Source organism: Drosophila montana, unplaced genomic scaffold (genome assembly GCF_035044405.1).
Source record: "Drosophila montana isolate Dmon_TW-CO22-7 unplaced genomic scaffold, ASM3504440v1 contig_3468_1, whole genome shotgun sequence".
In the NCBI taxonomy this organism is placed as follows: Eukaryota; Metazoa; Arthropoda; class Insecta; order Diptera; family Drosophilidae; genus Drosophila; species Drosophila montana.
In genome coordinates, this window is record NW_026998349.1 from 377576 (window position 1) to 397323 (window position 19748).

The following is a 19748-nucleotide window of genomic DNA, read 5'->3' on the forward strand; positions in this document are numbered from 1 at the left end:
CTTTATTTGACTGAAGCTCGGTTCAAATTGCGTTCACGTTGCGATTAGTTTGCCTCGTGTTCACAATTGCAACTAAAATTTCAATAATTGTCACATGTCGCAGCGCGTTAAATTTCTTGATTAAACCAAGTCGAGTCGAGGGTCGAGTCAAGGAATCGCGTTCCTGGCACCTGGCACCTGGCACCTGACACAGACCCGGGACACAGGTAATCTTCTGCTGGCAGAAAGGGTTCATTAGGCAGAATGCTTGCCGACACCGGATACCAGCAGGATATGGGTTAATAAGACACAAGACGCGCCAAAGTGACAAACGCCAGGATGCTACGATGCCAGCCCCGGCTCAAGTCCCTGCCATGCCCTGCCCCTCCCCCAGCATCTTGCGCATGGAAAGTCATTAGAGTTTCCTCTGCTGGAGAAGGGGGTGTTAGTTGCCCGTGTGCTGGGGCGGTAAATATTGCCAAAGCGTCAAGCTGACTGCAAAAATACAGACACACACACACACACACACCTACACACACACGCATATCTATACAATTCACTAGGGGCGGGTGCGCCAGAGGCGTGGCATGCGAAGTGAGTCAACAACAGGCAACTGCCGCAACGCAAACAAGATTAATTAAGGAATGTAAATTTCGTCAAATTACGCGCCATTGTTTTGTGTGTGTATATATGTGTGTGTGTGTGTTTGCGTGTGTGTGTGTGTGTGTGTGTGCTGGCTGCTTTGAAAGGATGTTGAGATTTTTTCCATTAACAACATCATCAATGGGTGGTCGGGTGTTTTTGAATGGTTCGCCCTTCGCGGACAAGGTCGAGCTCCGTCTCTGTCGCTCTCTGTTCGCGGTCTAAACTGAAAGGTTGAACGGTTGAAAGGTGTGTGCACCGTTATTTTGGGAATTAGACGGATTTCTGACGGGCCAGCCCGGGGGCCACCCCCACCGCAAGCTTTTCAATTTCACTCGTCAACTCGGCTCAGTCGCGCCGAGGGTTGGCCAAAAATTTTTAATTAGTGTCGTCGCCGTCGTCGTCGTCGACGTCGTCGTCGCTGACGTTCTCGCTGACAACGCATGCGGTCTGCTGCCATGGGCCCCCAGTGCCCAGTTTACCCTTTGTGTATTGTGTCAAAAGCATGCATAAATTATTATTATTATTATTTTGCCGCTTCTAATGAAGCCTGAAACAAGCAAGCACAAGATTAAACAACTTGATGCCCCAAACAAGAGTGAGAGTAGAATGCGGGTAGATATCCAAAATATGAATTATTCTTGAGACTCGATGAGAACATGCATGCTAAATTTGTGGCAGAAAGCTTTCATGTTCTTTAAGCGATGCCTAAACATATCGATCGATACATCGATATTTATCGATACTCTGAAAACGAAAGACATATCGAGCAAATATTTTAATTTATTTTAAGTGTGATATAATAAGACCATATGTATATCAAATTTTAAGCCTGTAGCTCTTATTCTTCTCGAGATCCTTGTCTTTATATAAAGGTATACTCAATCGACTTGGCTGATCAAAAAAGTATTTATATTAAATGAGGTCAAAGATGCCTGCTTCTGCCTGTCACACACATTTACCCTAGGGCACATTCTAGAATATCCTGCGCAAGATGGAATGAGATATCCAGTTGAAAAGTGTGTGTGGCTTTTATAACGATTACACCCTTTACTCGAAACAAATTGTAGAAATACATTTCGTCTATTAGCTGGGCACATGTGAACAGGTCTATTCGCAGAATTAGGTGATTAGGTGAGAGGATGTGGGAAATACTCGCTAGAAAAGTTGGCAAACTAAAGCAATTAGTGCTGGAACATGTGCGTGTCCGACAGTTGGAAAATCTAACCTAGCCTACCTGGCGCAGCTGAGTTTTTCCAGTCACACACACTCGCACATACACACACTCGCACACACACTCGCCAGACATGTGGCTGGGGTTGTTTACATTTGCGTGCCCAGAGGTCTGGAAAAGACACAGACAAATCCATCCGCACGCTGCAGTCGTTTTGTACGTGTCGAAATGTGAATCCCGGCAAACAACAAAGTATCTGCAACATGCAACCTGCAACTGCAACGCATTTCTATGTTAACTGCAACTTATGTCTGGCCGCATGCATTGTTCGTTCGTTCGTTTGTTTGTTTATTTTGTTTGTCATGGATTTAGTGTGTCAGTGGGCCAGAAATTGGGTCGGGCCCGAGGTTCTGTAAGCTAAAATAAACTCCTAGTCGCAGCAGCGAGCAGCGCAGCAGGAAATGTCGGTTGCCTGTCGCCAGCACCATCCCCTCTCCCCTCTCCCCCCACTCGCACAAATGCTTTTCTGTTTGATGTTTTCATTTGCTGTGAAATTTATTTTACTGCTTCATTAGTTGATATACATATGTGCATGTATTTTGATGCCGAACTGGACCTGGCACCACCAGCAGCACCAGCAGCACCACCATTAAAGAATCCATCAATCAACGGGCAGCGCGTGTAAACGAAATTCTGACAGCCATGAAATCGTGTAAACGCAATCTCAGCTGCACTCTGACCAAACCAGGCGGGCTCTGCTGTCCGTCTGTTATCTGAGTGTGACAGACAGACAGACGGAGGGACGGACTGGCGGACAGGGGGAGCGACATGAATGATGGCACTCAAATTACATTAAATGGAATTTCAATTGAGGCAAAGACGAGCAAATCCTCCTACGCCCGATATCAGCCGCTGACAAGACAATGCCCTCAGCGGCAACAAGAGCTGTAAATGGCATTTACATGTTCGCTGTCATAAGCCAATAGGCCGCCCCCCCCCCTACCCCCCTCCCCTCCCGCACTCACATTCCACACTCATTTGTCTCTTTAATGAATCAGCAGCAGATACAGATACAGATGCAGATGCAGATACAAATGCGGACATATAGATACAAATACAGCTGCAGTCATCGGGAGCTGCAATCAGACAAATGCAATTAGGATTTGACGACGCTTCGTGTGCCGCATTCTAAGCAGAATTGGCGGCACTTGGACTCTTCGGCTCGTTGTCGTCATTGGGGACAGACAGACAGACACATTGTCCCATTGTCAATGTGAAGAGGGAGCTGCAATTGTTTCGCCCGACGCGCCACTCCTGGGACTCCACATGAAAGACAAAGAGCCCGCTCGCCGATACCAAAAACCGATCAGCAACAATGCAGACGAAGGGGCATAATAAAATTTGCTTGGCTAAGCAACAAAATGTGGCAGCAACACTTGGAAACCAGAAAACTGCAAGCTGACGATGTGGCATGCGGCATGTGGCAAGTTGCATGACAAAAGAAGCGACCTTAAAGCGAAGCGCTAAATCTAAATTATTTATACGCTGCAATTAAATTTTATTCGAGCAACAAATAAAAATGAATCTTTGACGGAATTGAATCGATTTCTTAAACGAATTGACTTGGTTTGTGCACTAGTTTAAGCTGCATGTAAATTTAAGTTTATTCGAAAGAAATGAAAATGGTTTCGAACTTCTTTATTTAGTTTCCTTCGTGGCTTGACGCTTGCAATTCTCAACCAGTTAGAGCTTAGATAAGGGTACAAGGCGATCGAAATTCTAGAGGCGATAGCAAGGTCTACTCATGATATAGAGCCGGAAGCTTCTTGAAGTAGTTACACCCAATTATATCATTATTTTTTAAATTTAAATTAAAATTTTATTTGTAAGCTTCCTCAAACTCAAGTCTTAGTAATTGATCTGCCAAGACTTGAAGATTAGATAAGTCAACCCAAGCTCTACCCTTTCTTCAACCTGTTCTCATTTAGCTCAAGTTTTGTGCTCTTTGGTTGGCAAACCTTTTATCAAATGTAACTCAACTTCAATTAAAGTGTAGCTGTAGAAGTTTTTTGCTAAAGAAATGGCATTTCCTAGTCGCAGATTCTTTCCTATGGGGAAGCACTTCATGAGTTCGGCTCTCAATTAAATATTTAACTTTAAGAAATGCAATTTCAATTAGCGCTACAACAAATTTACCCATTAGCGTTGAGCGCTAGATTTGTGCCAATTGTAAAATTTCTGCTACAAAATGAAGAAGCACAGCAGAAGTAGCAACAGCAACAACAACAACAACAGGAACAACAGCAACAATGAGACGAGCAAAAACAATGTTGGCCAAGAATCGGACACCCGCTCGCCGCTCACTCACTCAAAATCATTACGTGATTAAGGTCCCCATTACGGCGGACAGCAAAAATAGAAAACTAGAGCATGGCACACAGACAGCTGGGCGGGGCGGGGCTGGTCTACGACCGCAATTGCTCTCTGCATGGCTTTTGGTAAAAATAAAATACGGCAAATAGAAATAAATAAATCAACTCGAGAAAAATACAAAATAAAAAAGGAAATAGCAGCAAAAGGAAAACACAATTAAAATGAAAAACCGTAAGCACTCTAATTCCGCCGGAGGCAAAGGTGCCGACCCCGACCACGCCCCCGCCCCCGCCCCCTCGTTAAGGGTTCAGCGGCGGCAACACTTGAATTTGTGTGCGCTGCTTTTAATGCCACAAAATGGGTATCGAAAACAAATTTGCGGATCTAATTAAAAGCTAAACGACGGCGAGCATTAAACGTTGACGCCGCTCGCCAGTGTCCACAGCGCAGCGCAGTTTTGTAGGCGAGTGCAAAAAGCGCTGGCAAGACACACAGAAAAGCATTTAAGTTTCTACACTCGCACACACAGAGAGAGAGAGAGAGAGCTAGAGCCCGGCCTTTCAACAAGTTGGCAACCAATGCAATTTACGACACAGCCAAAGGATGCAGCAAGCAGGATGCAGGATGCAGGCGGCAGGCGGCAAGGACAAACCCATTACTGGGGCAGCAAAAAGAAAAAAGAAGGTAAGAGAGAAAAAAGTATGCCAAGCCCACGCGCTGACCATCAATGAATCTACGAGCTACGAGTGTAGTCCTTGTGGAAATGTGGAAATGTGAAAATGCGAATGGCTGGCAAATTGTAAATTAATTGATGAAAGCAACGTTTAGAAGCGACATGCACAACAGAGAGCCGCAGCTCAAGTGCAGAAGCAGCTCGAACTTCTGGTCGAGCTTCGGCTCCATTTGCTGGCCGCAATATTTGAACTGCATTTGGCATCCTTCAAAGCAAACCTGCAGCCTCCAGTTTCAGCTGGCTGACAAATTGCTGGTAGCAAGATTAATGTTGTGCATTATCTTTGCTCATTTGTCGATTGTCAATGCAACGAGAACTACGACGAGGACCACTCACAGCCAGCGCACGGGCCCGGGGGCGGGGGCGGCACGGTTTACCTTAATGCTAACCGCCTGCTACCTGACGTTCTCTTTCCCATTTGTTCCTCTCCCTTTACCTCTCCCTCTCCCTCTTCCCTTTACCATTTTCAATCGCAATGCCGCTGCCCTGACCCTTGTTCTGTGATTTTCCATTCTCTATCATTGACATTTTTCAATTTGATGCGCGCACTCAAGGCTGCCCTGTGGACTGTCCCTGCTCCTCCTCTTCCATCGCCCTCTCATGTTTTTTTTTGTTGTTGAATGGCAAATGACATGGCAAGGTAATTTTACTTTTACCTCTATGTTTTTTTTTAATTTTTTATATTAATGACCGCGTTGGCCCTTCGCCCTGACAGGCCGTAATCATTTAAGAGTCTTTTTATTGAGTACAACAGAAACAGGGCATAAAATAATTTTAAAACCTTTTTATAGCCTTGTCGGGGTAATGTAATTTTTTGTCGAAATGTGTAACATGTAGAAAGAGACGCATCCGTTTAAATAAAGTATATATATAATTGATCAGTATCAAATTTGAGTCCATGTACCTGTGTGTTTCCATGCCAACTAGCTTTCCGTCATGAGACTTTGCATAATTCCTTCTTTTTGTTGCAGGCAGTAAGTAAATCGGATCATACCATATCATACCATAGGAGAAAATTAAGTAGAATATTAAGATCATAAAGAACATTCCTTGTTTTCCCTATGATAAAACTTGTCATTTTCGAGTTCTACCAAGCTTCGTACATTCAATACAGAATCCTACTCATATCGGACTATTATATCATATATCTCTATAACTTACTATAGAATCGGAATCCTTTACATGAAAACCTTTTCTGTTATTTGTTACAATTGCGAGCTTCACTATTCTCCTGCCAAATCATATCACCACTTATTGGTCGCGACTTAATCTGTATCAAAAAGAGTATTTAATCTTCGGCAAGCCGAACCAAGCCGCTCCCTTGTGTTAAATTTGAAGTACATTTTATTCTAAGCGAATTTTAGCAGCCATATTTGTCGATTTCCTGCCGACTGGCGACTGTTGAATGTTGAATGCTGACAACGTTGCATGCCACCAATTAGCAGTGGGCATTGTCCCAAGCTGGCTGCTGACCAAAACAATATGCTCCGAGGGCCAGAAACAACTGCCGGACTAAATCTAAATCCTTGCGACGCACAAAAAACATACAAAAAGAGCAGAGAACACATTTTGGAATATGCTATGGACTTGGCTCGAACAAGAGGCTGCCAACTTTTGCGGAGGCCGAACACAGGGCGGGGCATGCGGCATGTGGCATGAGGCAGCAGTTGAGGTCCGTTATGTGTGGATGGAATTTTTAGGTCTAAATCCTGTCGGGTCATAAAAAGTGCTTATTACATTATCACCTCAAGCGTGGCTGAGCTCTGGCCGTGGCAACTGACACGCCCCTGCATACACACACACACACACACACACACACATACGCACACACACACTCGCCCTTCGATAGCCTCGATTGAGTCACTCGCACTGGTTGGCTTGATTTTTCTTCGTTTTATTTTCTCCCTTTTTGGACTCTGGGCTTAGGCTTTATTATGGCGTTGGCAGCTGCTGCTGCTGCGTTTTTCAATTTTCGCCTTTTAGGCCTTTTAGGTCGGTCCTCCACTCCTACTCCTACTCCGAAGCGAGGCGGAGCGGAGCGGAGTTCACCTGAGCCTTGAGCCGATTTGGCTGCGTAGTCATCTCTCGGCAGCTATTGGCGAATGTTTCGGGGCGCAAAAATGCGAAAAATGTGTAAATTTACGTTGATGTTTTCTTTTTGGCAGCGTTTTTCCTGTTTTTCTTTTTTCAAAATAATCAAAAAAATAGAAAAAGAAAAAGACATAAACCCTGCTGATCCGCTTTGGCGTCGAGTTCATTCAATTTGGATTAAGTCGTTCGTGTTGATTAACGAAATTGACTTTTTTTTTTGCCTTGGTAACTGCCAAAATCGATTGACGACGGAGCTGTAAAAATTCGGCAAAAAGGCATCCGCGCTGCCTGTAAACAATTTAGAAGGCAATGCCAAAAGACATTTTGCTAAATATTCAATCAATTTGAAATGCATGCGACGGAGGCCAATACAATAAATCACAAAAAAAAATAGAATGAAAAAAAAATATCTCAATTTCCGGCGTTACAAAATATGCGTCATAACAATAAAAAAAATGCGCCAAGCCCCAACGACAAGAACAAGAAGAACACCAGCAGCAACTGCTGTTGCCACGTTTTGCTAAATAACGCAAATAAACAAGACAGGCGACAGGCCATAATATATCATGGCCCAAAGGCGCTTGACGACGACGACGACAACGAGGACGAGGACAAGGACAAGGGCAGGGCTGCAGGACGAGCTGCAGGACAGGGCAGACCCATCATAATGACTGTCAAGGGGAAAACGACTTCGCCTGGCGTCTGTGTCTGTGTCTGCGTTAACTGAGAATCAATGACATATCGTTATAACTAATACGTGCCCGCTGGCCCGGCAAACTGCCATAAAAAATTGTGAAATAAAATATGAATGGGAATAATAATGTTGATTATAGATACATGTGCACACACGCTGGCCCAAAACACACACACACAATAATAACTGTATCATTGACTCGAGCCAAATAGCTAATATTTGTATACATCGACATCAAAGTAAACTGATTAATTAGAACTTTGAAAGCATAGCGAGATTTATTTACGTAGCCGAAAGCAATATTTAAATTGATCATTAATAAAATTAGCGAATGTCCTTAATCTGCTTCTAAAAGTGTCAACTAATTGTTGGGCGAATAAATAAAAGGAAGTAGCTAAAGCTTTGAAAGCACATGAAAGCTTGCAGCGTGATTAATTCTCTAAGTGGAATACACTAAGCCCATTTGAAAGCTGAAAAAGCAGATATTCAACAATATTTGTGTGAGCTTTGAAAGCTCATGAAAGCTTTCATCGAGATAAATTGTGTTATAGGTTGAACCTTAACGTCAAAATCATAGAATATTTAATCGCCTTAGCACTCCGCTAATTGACAGCGAATATATTTGCGCCTTTGTAAATAAAGTTAAGAAAGCACATGAAAGCTTTGACTAAATCTTAAGCCAAATAATTATTGATTGCTAATTTCATAAATACAAAAAATGTTGTTTGCAGAGAGGTACGAGAGCACATGAAAGCTCACGGCAAGATTAACTTTCAAATCCATATAAGCTTTTTATTAGTTTAAGCTACTTTATGCTGCTATCTTAATTGTCCGCTAATTGAGAGGCGTATATATTCATACTATTTAAATAAAGCTTTAAAACAATTGAAAGCTTAAAGCGCAAATGCCCAATACAGTTAATAAAGCTACAAGCTTTATATATATTTGATAATCGTTAAAAAAATGACATTGAATACCTAAGCGCTGCTGCTCCAATTGTCCGCTAATTGCCCGGCAGACTAATTTGGCAGCTTAATCCTTTGGCCTGGGTCTGAGACAAAGTAAGAGTGGAAACCTGAACCGAACCGTATGCCGCAGGCCATCAACAAACAGCACAAATAAACAAACAGCAGCTGTAAGTTTCCTGTTCGCATAAAGTTTCCTGTCCGGCCACAAGGACTCTCCGCACACTCACGGCTCAGGGCTCAGGGCTCAGGGTCAAGCACACGCTAAGGCACTAAAAGCTGTCCGTGCTGTCCGCACGGGGCACTGGCTCAAAGCCGGATATCCACATAATGCCCCACAGGAGTTGCTATCAGCTCCGGCTACGGCTCCGACTCCGGCTCCGGCTGCGGCGCTGGCCGCATCGTAAGTTGGGCTCATAATTTATTTCGATTACGCCGCTGCACGCAATTTGCGCTGAAAATATCCTTTAAGCACACGCAGCCACAGGCCACAACACACACACACACACGCACGCACACACACACACATTGCGATAAGCGTGCGCACAATTTCCGTTTCCGCTTAGTTACCGTTGTTAGCCGTGTTTCCGAGACTGCGAAAATCCACTAAGCAACAATTAAATCAGCGCCCAAATGCAATGAGATCAATTGGAAAATAAACGCAGATATCAAGAGAACCCTTAATAAACAGGGTTTGTAAATAGGAACCGAACCGGTTCAAGCCGGAATTCCATTTTATTTTAGAAGATAAAAACCAAAAACCGAAGCAAAGCAAATTGTTAATTGTTATAAATCTCGCCAAACTCGCCTTGTTCGATTAAAGTTTATTTTAAACCAAAATTAAGACCCGACTTCAAGCGAAGCTAAAGCACAAAGTTCGTGCGAACTGTGAACCGAACCAGCGATCATTTTAACATTTAGCTTTGCAGCCCTGGTTTGGCTTGTCTTTAAAATAAACCACAAATTAGCAGCTCATATGTTTGGCTTATGTAACAAAAACGTTGAACAACCTTACACAATTTCAAGTCCCATTTTTGGGGCATGACTCATCGATGCTTACCACGAACTTTGTATCAATTTTGATGGGCAGAGAGACAAAAGACAATATACGATTAACCGACAGGTAAAGGGAATTGAAACAGAAACTGAATCATATCTCAGGTAGAAGAAGAACAAACTCTGCTGCCATTAGCTGACTAATGGAGAGCTCAGCTGGACGCTGCGAACTGTATTGGGACTGTCTGTGCATCTCTCTGGCCAGGTCTGGTTGGGGGGGACTGTTGGCCAAGTTAAGCGCTTTAACGTTTACAAAACGTTTGCAGTTAGCTGGTTTTTCGGTGTGTGCGCATTTTACGCTTAGAACTTATAAATATTTATGGCACACACACATAATGCAGCGAGTTAAGGTTGAGTTGAGCTTGGCCAATAATTTTGCCAATCCTCCCGCGCCAAACCCAATCTCCCCGTGGCTGTTGCTGCTGCTATCAGCGCTCGTAACTCAAGCGTGCAGCTGTGCGAGTGTGCGTATGTATTTTGGGCGCACTGAAGCAAGCATTTTCAAGCGAGGGATTTATGTGCACTGACATGCAACTTAAAAGCAAGGACAACAAACGGCTGCAGATAGCGAAGAATGCGCAAAGCCCGAAGCTGAGCCAGGAGCAAGCAGCTCAAGCAGCAGCACAGCCAAAAGGAGCCCCAGCAGCAGCAGCAACTAGATGTTTTCTTATGTGTAAGTGCAGCAGCAGCAGCCAGTCCAGGCCAACAATTGAGAAAAATATGCGAAGCACAAGGATTAGGTGAGGACACACACATACACCCAAAAATTTATGTGACTTTTGCATGTGGGCCACAGCTGAGAAGTGCGGGGCGTGCGGCAAGAGAAATGCCACAGATATTAGTACGATATCCGGCACAGGCCACAAAATATTCAATAACGTATTAAACAGAGAGATAGAGAGGAGAGTGAGAGAGGGAGATAGAGCGGGACAGAGTGGGACAGAGTTGATATGGACAACTCAACTGAAGCGTGGCAGCTGGGATAAATCTAAATAAGACGTGCTCGAGAATCCTGAACTGAAGTCTGGCAGCCCGCAGCAATTGTGCAATGAAGTGCAATTGGATAGCGATACGAATACGAATACGAGTATGAGTGCGAGTGTGAGTGTGAGTGCGAGTAGGAGTGTGAGTGTGAGTGTGAGTGCGACTTCGACTTGGCCTTAGACTTGCTTTTCTGTGCTCGCGTTGAAGCTCCAGTTAGAGATGAGTCGAAGAACGCCTTTATAAATTTAGCTAGAGTTGGGATCGTGTCTATCACGTGTCGTGATAGGATTTAAATATATGCTGAATAGTCTTTAAATGAAAATATATCAATGTATTCATCAACAACAACGGGACGAGAACGAGATTTCCTTCCCGTGTCCATCTCTATAATTAACAGTCAGAGTCGAGTTGTTGTCGTGTCACGACACGACAAGTGGTCATCTCTATAGAATGCTATGCCCATCGCTGTCCAGGCAGAAAACAAAACGGATGCGTAGTCCCGCTCTGCCTTGCTCGCTGGCTGTGGGCGGAAACGGAAACCAGGCAACGTTTATGGCTCGCAGTCGAGCTGATGGAGCTGATGGAATTGTTGAATCAATTTCCCACACGTTTTAAATGCAATTGCAGTGGCAGCAGCAGCGGCAGCAGAGGCAGCAGCAGCAGAGCTTAAAGCGGTAACCGGTAAAAATTGATAATCAATCAAACGCCACGCAGAGACACTTAATCAATGTCTGCAGCTGGGATCAATATACGCTGGCACTTCCTGGTCTCGGTGTTGTCGGTGTTATCCTTCTCTTTTCTCCTTTTTTTTTTTTGCCCGCTGCAAGCCCGGCCTTAACTTTATCAATTACGCCTTTGCGAGTGGCCGCTGACAGCTGGGCTGATGAATCACGGGAAGTGGAAGCCATTGCATCCATTGGCTGTCCAGCAATGTACGAGTCATCATCATCAGCACCAGCATCACCTGCTCTTGAATCAATTAACGCTTCAATGCCAATTGAATTGAAGCCAGCTCTTCAATGCATCCGAAACGAGCCTGTAACTGAACTTGAACCAGAGACCGGACCAATTATCAATTGCCCAGAAACACTTTCGGTCCACTTTGCACTTGGGGGCCACAATAAGCACAATTTTGTGGTCAGCCTTAAGCACTTAATTTGGTGTCTATGGATTTGAGGACAGAGTCTCGTGCCACGTGCAACTTGCCATTAGGCACTTGCTGCCACCTGCCACTTGCCTTTTGGCATTTGTCATGACTGCTGCCTAAAAACCAAAAAAACCACAGCACAAATTTGCAACAACAAGGCAAATTTTATAGCCAAAAGCAAAGTCTTGTTGTCTGTGTGTGTGTGTGTGTGGTTTGTGAGAACTGATTTACAATTGATTGAACAATGGGTGTCATGTTCTATGCTGATTGCATAATTTGTTGTTGTGCAATTAATAAAATGTCCAACTAAATTGAGAGCAACCGCAAGTCTTGACATTGCAATTGCGTCGTGTGGCGCATTGCGGTGGCACGTGGTCGCCTGTGGTCGCTGCCTTTCACAAACACACACACACACACTCACACAACAAAGCCGAAGAAATGCACAAGTTCAATCGAAATCAACTCAGCTTTATTCAGTATTGTTGCCAGAGCAACCGCCGCGCTTTGAACGCCGATTCAATTACACAAAGCCAAAATTCGGATTTGGCTGGATTGCATAATTCTTATACCCTGTCTTTTTTGTTTATTATTTTAAGCAGTTGGAGCGGGGAGTTATTCATAAATCACAGTCACAGAGACGTGGTGTGAACAGAAAAACAAACTCAAGCAAAGTTCAAAAACAAAGACATACAACTTTTAAATACCCTGCAGAAAATTGCTCACAACAAAGTTGAACTTTGGCTCTTAAGCGTACCTGTTAACATTTTTATGTAATGTTTAACAGTCATCACCAATGTTAAGGCTCTGTATAGTTAATAAACCTTCCTTTTATATGTTAACATGTCAAAAAAGTACACAAATGTTATTTGACCCTTATAAAGGTGGCGCAAGCGCAGTCAACATTCGCTTTACATTTTTCTTGTTAACATTTGTATGTTATCAGACCAAATGTTAGGGCATGCATCAAACTCTGTTTAGTTGTTGGGCTTCCTTTTATTTGTTTGCTCGGCGCAGGGCATAAAAAGCGTGGTTGGAAATTATGAATTTTCATAGTTGGAGACAAAGACAAACACCGAAGCAGACGAAAATGCAGCCAGACAGGAGTCAAATAATTAATGGCTCTGGCCGGGGCTGGCTGGGTGCAAGGGGCAAACACGGAGACTTGTGCTAAAAACAAACAAAAACACGCAAAACAGATTTGCATGCAGCAAACGCAGAGTTGAATGAATATAAATTCGGAACGGGAGGCACTGGGGCACATGTGGCAGGCGGGCGCAGCGTAGGAACTGCTCGTCGGTTGCCTTGGATGCCGACGGTAGCTTGTTAGTAGCCAGGCCAGAGCAGGGCATGTCTAGACTTTAAGTTGGCTAATAGCCGAGGCTGCATCCTTTCAGTTGAAGCTCGTTGAAATTTGGTTTTTTTTACATACATACATATATTTTTTGGCGGCCAGTCGTTGGCCAGGAAATTTGTACTAAACCGAATTTACGCTCTTTGTATTACTTATTTGGCTCCATTATTTGTACAGATGAAGTCAACCAAAGCGCGTTGAGCTGCTCTCGACTCTCGACTCTGCGGACTCTGGACCCTTGGCCTGGGTTGGCCTGGCTTGGTCTGGTTTGGTTTGGCTTTCGCTTTTATTTTGGCCCGTTGGCTTTGGCCTTTTGTGTGACGTTCTCTTGCTGACCAACCGACCCTGCACTTGATAATGAAATATAAACGTGGCAATATGTGAGAGAGTCTGCCTGTGTGTGTGTGTATGTGTGTGTGTGTTACGAAAAGCCGGCAGCATAAAGCTTAACCAGAAAACAAAGAAAACTAAAGAAAAGGAAAAACGCATACGACAAAAAAGAAAAACAACAACCTGCCAGGTCCTTTAGTAGCCGCAACAACAAGGACTTCATTTGGCGTTCGACGTGCCACACACACAAACACATACACACACACACACCTAGAGCGCGAAAGCATAAATTAATCCGATTTGAGCTGCTGAGTAGCTCATTTTTATGCTCCTCCATCAGCGGTCAGTTTCAGTTGATTTTACTTAATGAGCAGCCCGCCACCTTGTTGGCCCTTTTTAATAAGTCCCCCACACACACACACACACACACACACATATACACACGCACACACACACAGCATTTGTTTGTGCAACACCAGTTGACGTGGCTCAGATTTTGTTGTCTAGCTGACATTATTATGTTGGGTCCCGAGTGGTAATGCTCACTTTCTGCTCAGCTGCCACTCGATGCGGCATCATCAGCCACATCCACATCCACATCCAAGGCAGGCTCATCAGCGAGCGCATCCTGGCAACGCGGGCTCATTACGTGCCACGCCAGACACACCTCGACGTGGCAGCAAAGTTTTAACGCACTTGCAACAGCTGCTGCTGCTTCGGTTGCTGCTGCAGCAGCTGCCTCAAGTGTGGCCCATTCTAAATTCAATTGAGCTTGAAGTGTTCAAAAGGCGCCAAGCCGTGCAGCTGACGGCTGCAGCCAAGATCCCCTACACGGCAGAGACTTAGAGAGGTCCAGAGACAGCCAGAAGGCAGCTCAGCCCGGGCTCAGACACCTTTTTTGCAGACAAACAAATAAAGCAAAGAGCTTTCCGATATAAAAGTAAGAAGGAAGGGGCTGTGTTTGGCAGAAATCAGGCAGATTCGCTGATTGGAGTTAGTTTGGGGACTGCGCTCAAATCTCTGCTGCAAATGCAGTTTGTTTTCCTAGTTAAATTATAAACACTCGTTTCTCTTTTTTTACAATATAATATCAGCGCACAAACATTTCGCATTGTTGTGGAATTTATGTTGCGTGATTTTGGCATAAATAACAACAAATTTGCAAGCGTACACCCTGGTCCAAAGGCAACGTAGAGGCTATATGCGACTGGGGAAAATTTTGGGTTATTTGAATACAATCTGACTTGCATATATATATACTTTATATATACTTTATATTAAATGTAAATTAAATGTAGTTACTATCGATATTTTCTGCTTTCTACTTTTCTGTTTATATTCATTTCAACTTCAACATTTTAGCCATATCTTATTAGCATAATAAAGCTACATCTTACAGCTCCTTTACACGCAAACCATCGAAAATTAGTTAAATTAAATTATTAGTTATTAACAGTGACTAAACTACAATAGTAACTAAACTATAAACAACTTTAGCTACTCTGGCTTTCGGCTAAAACAGTTCTACACACACTCTGTTGCCTGAGATTTGAACCAGCATCTTCACTTAGACACCTTATCTAGCGGGTGATAAAAATATATATTTGAAAGCTCTTTACGTTTTCTAGGGTATTAAATCTTTGTCATGGCATTTCTGCTATCAACTCTAGCATATCTCTTAGTCCATCACATAAAGATAATTCACGTTTAAGTTTTGGTTATTTTTTTTGCGTTGCACTCTGCCCGCTAAATTGGCCAAATAAAAGCTACTAACTGCTAATGGCTTTTACTCTGTGGTATTTTTCGCCTTGTTGTTGTTGTCGCTGTTGTTGTTGTTGTTGTTGTTGTAATGTGTGTTGGCTGGCCCGAAAACATTGTTTGTTGGCCAGTTTGATGGCGCTCCTAATTGACGTCAACATGGATTGTCATTATTTTTATGCACTAATTGACGCCGGGGCAGCATTTTATGCATTTGCAACCAATTAATTGATTTAAAGAGCAATTAATATACATGCAAAAAGTACGCAGCCGGGCATTACAAATATACATATATATTTATATATATTATAAAAAACTGGCAAAAGTATCGCACTTGAACATTTTTGAAATTGGAATCGCTTTTTAAATAGACTGAGAGACGGTCGCATAGCATTGACATAAATCAGCCCAATGAAACGGCTGTTTAAATAGAAATTGCGCTTTTCTATACTATTGCCACGCCCCCCCGCCCTGTTGCCCCCTTTGGCACACCCACGCCCACTCTTTGGCCCATTAGCAGCTGAACTCATTTGTAATGCCAAAGTAAACAGAAATTTGTTGTTTTTGGTGCTTTGGTGCCGTTTGAAAATGTCAACGAAATAAATTCCGTGTGGCATAATAAAATATTTACACACATTGGCAAATGCTGTTACGCTCAAACAATTACCAAAGCTTTGTTGTTGTTGTTGTTGCTGTTGTTGCGGCTGGGAGATAAACAATAATATTGAACTAGAATAAATTCTTAAATTCCGACATTTTTCTAGTCGCATCGAGTCGCATAATTCAAGCCTTCCAATTTATGAAGAACAATTTGTACAATATGCTATCAATACAAAATGTTGACATTAAGCTGACAAGCGCTTGACATACGCATATCTATAAATATGTATGTGCATGAGTCGAACTCTTATCTGTGCGCTGCGCGGCGCTGCGCTGATTCACAGCCAACCCTGAATACACTCGAAATCATATTCAAAGCGTAACCGGCAACACAGTTTGTCACAGTTCGAGAGGTCAGTGCGAGGCAATGATTCATGTGTCCACTCGACAGGCATGCCTGCCTGAGTGGCGAATGCGAGTGCTTACACATTGCAGTCATTCGATTGACAACATGGCATCAAATGCACTCACTTCACGGTCAAAAGAGCGTGAGATTGGCTCTAATCAAATTCCGAAAAACTAAAATACTTTATTAGTTTCGAGTAGCTGAGTAGCTGCAGCTAGCCCGAGCTTTGAGCCAACTAAATTGAATTGGCTGCAAACAAGTGTTGCCACTTAAAGCTCTCTTTCTCTCTCTCTCTCTCTGCCATCAAACTGGCAATGCTTTTAGCTAAAAAACTGTCAGCCACAAATGTTTGGCAAATTAATTGAATTAAAGCTGTACAAGGTATTCAAATTTAATGCTCCATCTGTGGCCTGGCCCAGTTGCAAAAGCCATAAACATAATCTCTCTCTGGCGCATAACTCATATTCATATTCAAAAAATCATATCTCGCATACTTTTTTGCAAGGCAAACATTAACAGCCCCCCATAAAGCCATAAAGCTTATAAGTGTATACATATGTATGTCAATATGTAGCATATATAAATATAGATAAAGTTATTAATTCTATACAAGTGTGTACACACTTACACACACGTTGGCTGCTTTAAACTACTAAAAAATACATATTTGAAATGATTTGGTTGAATTTGAGTGCGTGTCGCCAGAAATGTAAAATTATTAGAAATAATTTATAAATGTTAAACAATTTGTACAAAATGCATATACACGCGCGCTGTCTGTGCGTGTGTGTGTGTGTGTGTGTGTGTGTGTGAGCACATAAAATATCCAAAATGGCAGCAAAGGAAATTTCGTTGGAAAATGGTGGGGTAAAAGTTTTCGCGTACCGTGCGCAAAAACAGCGCGCGCAAAACAAAAAAAAAACAAATCGCTACAAATTTATTTATAACAAAAAACAAATAGCAACAAAAAAGAAATCCGCATTTAAATGCATAAATAAATTAACTGCCAAGCTAATATATAGTTTTTTTTCGCTGGCCAATTTCGACCCACGAAAATATTCCAATTGGCAGCACAGTTGAAATTAAAGCAAATCTGAGCGCAGATAATTGAATCTGCCCACTTGTTGGGCTCACAATGTGTGGGCGTGGCACTTACCTTTTGCACTAACAGCGGCTGGGCAAAGTCCACACCGCCCTGCAGGCGAAATCCCCAGGGCTGGGCATCGAAACGTGACAATTTGATTTGCAGCAATTGTGGTTGGGCCATTTTCCTATTGCACTAAGCCGGAATTTGTTGAGGGGATGTGCGGGGGGTAGCTGTAAATGGAGCAAGACAAAAGTCAATTATGAGTAAATGCGATGCAACAACGGAAACACATGGCGTATACATGATATCACGTAGCCGACTAATTAATATAAATACAAAACGCAAAAAAAGAAAGATCCAACAAAATAGCTGAAAACAAAAGCGAAAAATATGTAAGAAACACGGTCCGAAAAGGCAGCTCCCACGTGCAACACACTAATAAAGACATTATTCAGGCGTGCATACAACATGCTAATCCCGACTGCCATCCCACACAATTCCTGTCCCAAGTCCTGGCCTGCTCTCTCACACTCTCTCTCTCTCGCACTCTCCCTCTCTCTCTATCTCTAGTCCTATTCCTATCTGGCCAGCCTTGATCTCTGCGGCAGCTGCAGCTGCCAGCGCATTCTCGCATGCGAAAAAAAAGCAGGAGAAGAAGCTTCTCCAGTGCCAAACTGCCAACACACTTTCGGCTGATGTTAGGCAGCAGCAACAGAACGAGACTTGAGTAGTACACTAGCAAATACCCTACCTTTCTATGCTGATAAATAGGCAGACTATGGGGGATATACCTTCTTGATTACATTTGGACTTAAATCTGACATACGAAAATCTGTTTATACCCAAGTGGAGGTTTTTTCTTTTCCAATTTTGTGTGGAAAAACTGAAACACTTTCAACCTGTTTATACTTAACAAGAATCTACATGCCAAATTTTAACTTGCTTTTATAATATTCAAGTTATGCTTCATATATCATGTCTCACAATCGATATTTATCGATAATATGATACCGACAAAAGATATCGATATTTCATATTATATATTTCAATTAATAAAATGATTCAAATATAGCATAAAATGTATTTCAAGTACAAGCCAATCTACCCCACAACCTTTAGCTGAGCATGAGCATAAAACATAAAACGAGCTAAACTTTGTTAGATATCGCCTTTTTTTTCTCAGCGTGTGCACACACTGAATGCCACTGTGCACACACACACACACACAGTGTGTGCAAAAAGTGCACGCATTGAGTGCACATGAAACCGGGGGCCCAGTTGTATGTAAGTGTGGCTTACATGGCTTTTTTCCTGGTTATAGTCGTCATGGCTGCTTTGTAATTTGTACAGCGCGTGTGTGTGTGTGTGTGTGTGTGTGTCCCGGAGTGTGTCTGTTGATTTAGTTTGCTGCATAACAATTTTGCTGAGTGTTGTGTTTTTTATTAGCAAAGACGCCCACCAGCCCAGCCCAGGCCAGCCCAGTTGAGGCCAGCCCCATGGTTACCCATGCCCGGCTCAGTGTGCAGCATGGAAGGAAGACACTCAAAGTGGAAGTAACTACATTAAGCTATTAAAACGACAGCAGCTGCCAGCTACAAAGGACAAGGACACGGCAACGAGTCTACGGCCACTTGCAGGATATGCCACACACACACACACACACACAGAGATAGAGAGAAACAGAGACACATTTTAGCACACACAGCAGTTTAATTAACGTTAAGTGCGGGTGGTAATAGCACCAGCTCGATCCTCAAGTCCACAACATGTACAGAGAAAGAGAGAGGGAGGAAGGGAGGGAGGTAGAGTGAGAGTGAGAGAGAGAGAGGGGGGGGGGAGCCTTGAGTTGGGCCATAACACGGCAGCATTTGCATGTAAATGCTTTGCCGCCGCCATGTGAAGTTGCCCCATTAGGCGGCACGGCAACGTATGCACATGCACATGAAATAATTTAATTAAAATATTAAATAAATGTGAAAAGCCAAAAAGAGCTGCGCCAAGTGCCCCAAACACTGGCACTGAATAAACGCGCCGCAAAACGGAAAGTGTGCAAACATAAACGCCACCTGAGTGGATCCTGAGATTCCAGCCAGCTACGAGTACGCATACACACCTGTCTGTGTGTGTGTGCGAGTGTGTATGTGTGTGTGTGAGTGCAAGTGTAAATGTGTGTGCTGGCTAATTACTGGCATTAGAATTGGGGTTTAATGGTCTCGCCCCAAACATATGCATAGCTCTGTGAATATGGATGTGGATGCTAATAGCCAGCTCAACAACTGTTTAGAACATTAGCCAAGAGATTAAGAAATATGGAACAGTGGAATGTGGACTAGCGGCGTAATGGAACACTTGAATACACTTGAATTATTTATACAACA

At 43.1% G+C, this 19748-nt stretch overlaps 1 protein-coding gene across 1 annotated transcript in view; it reads right to left on the bottom strand.

Annotated features, from left to right (window-relative positions):
• Nucleotides 1-19748, bottom strand: part of Zasp52 (Z band alternatively spliced PDZ-motif protein 52) — a 63457-nt gene that overhangs the window by 28621 nt on the left and 15088 nt on the right. The window contains exon 2 of the mRNA XM_064691742.1: nt 17440-17600. Within this exon, the coding sequence (XP_064547812.1) occupies nt 17440-17550 (111 nt within the window). The 5' untranslated portion in view covers nt 17551-17600. The remainder of the gene's footprint in view (nt 1-17439; nt 17601-19748) is intronic.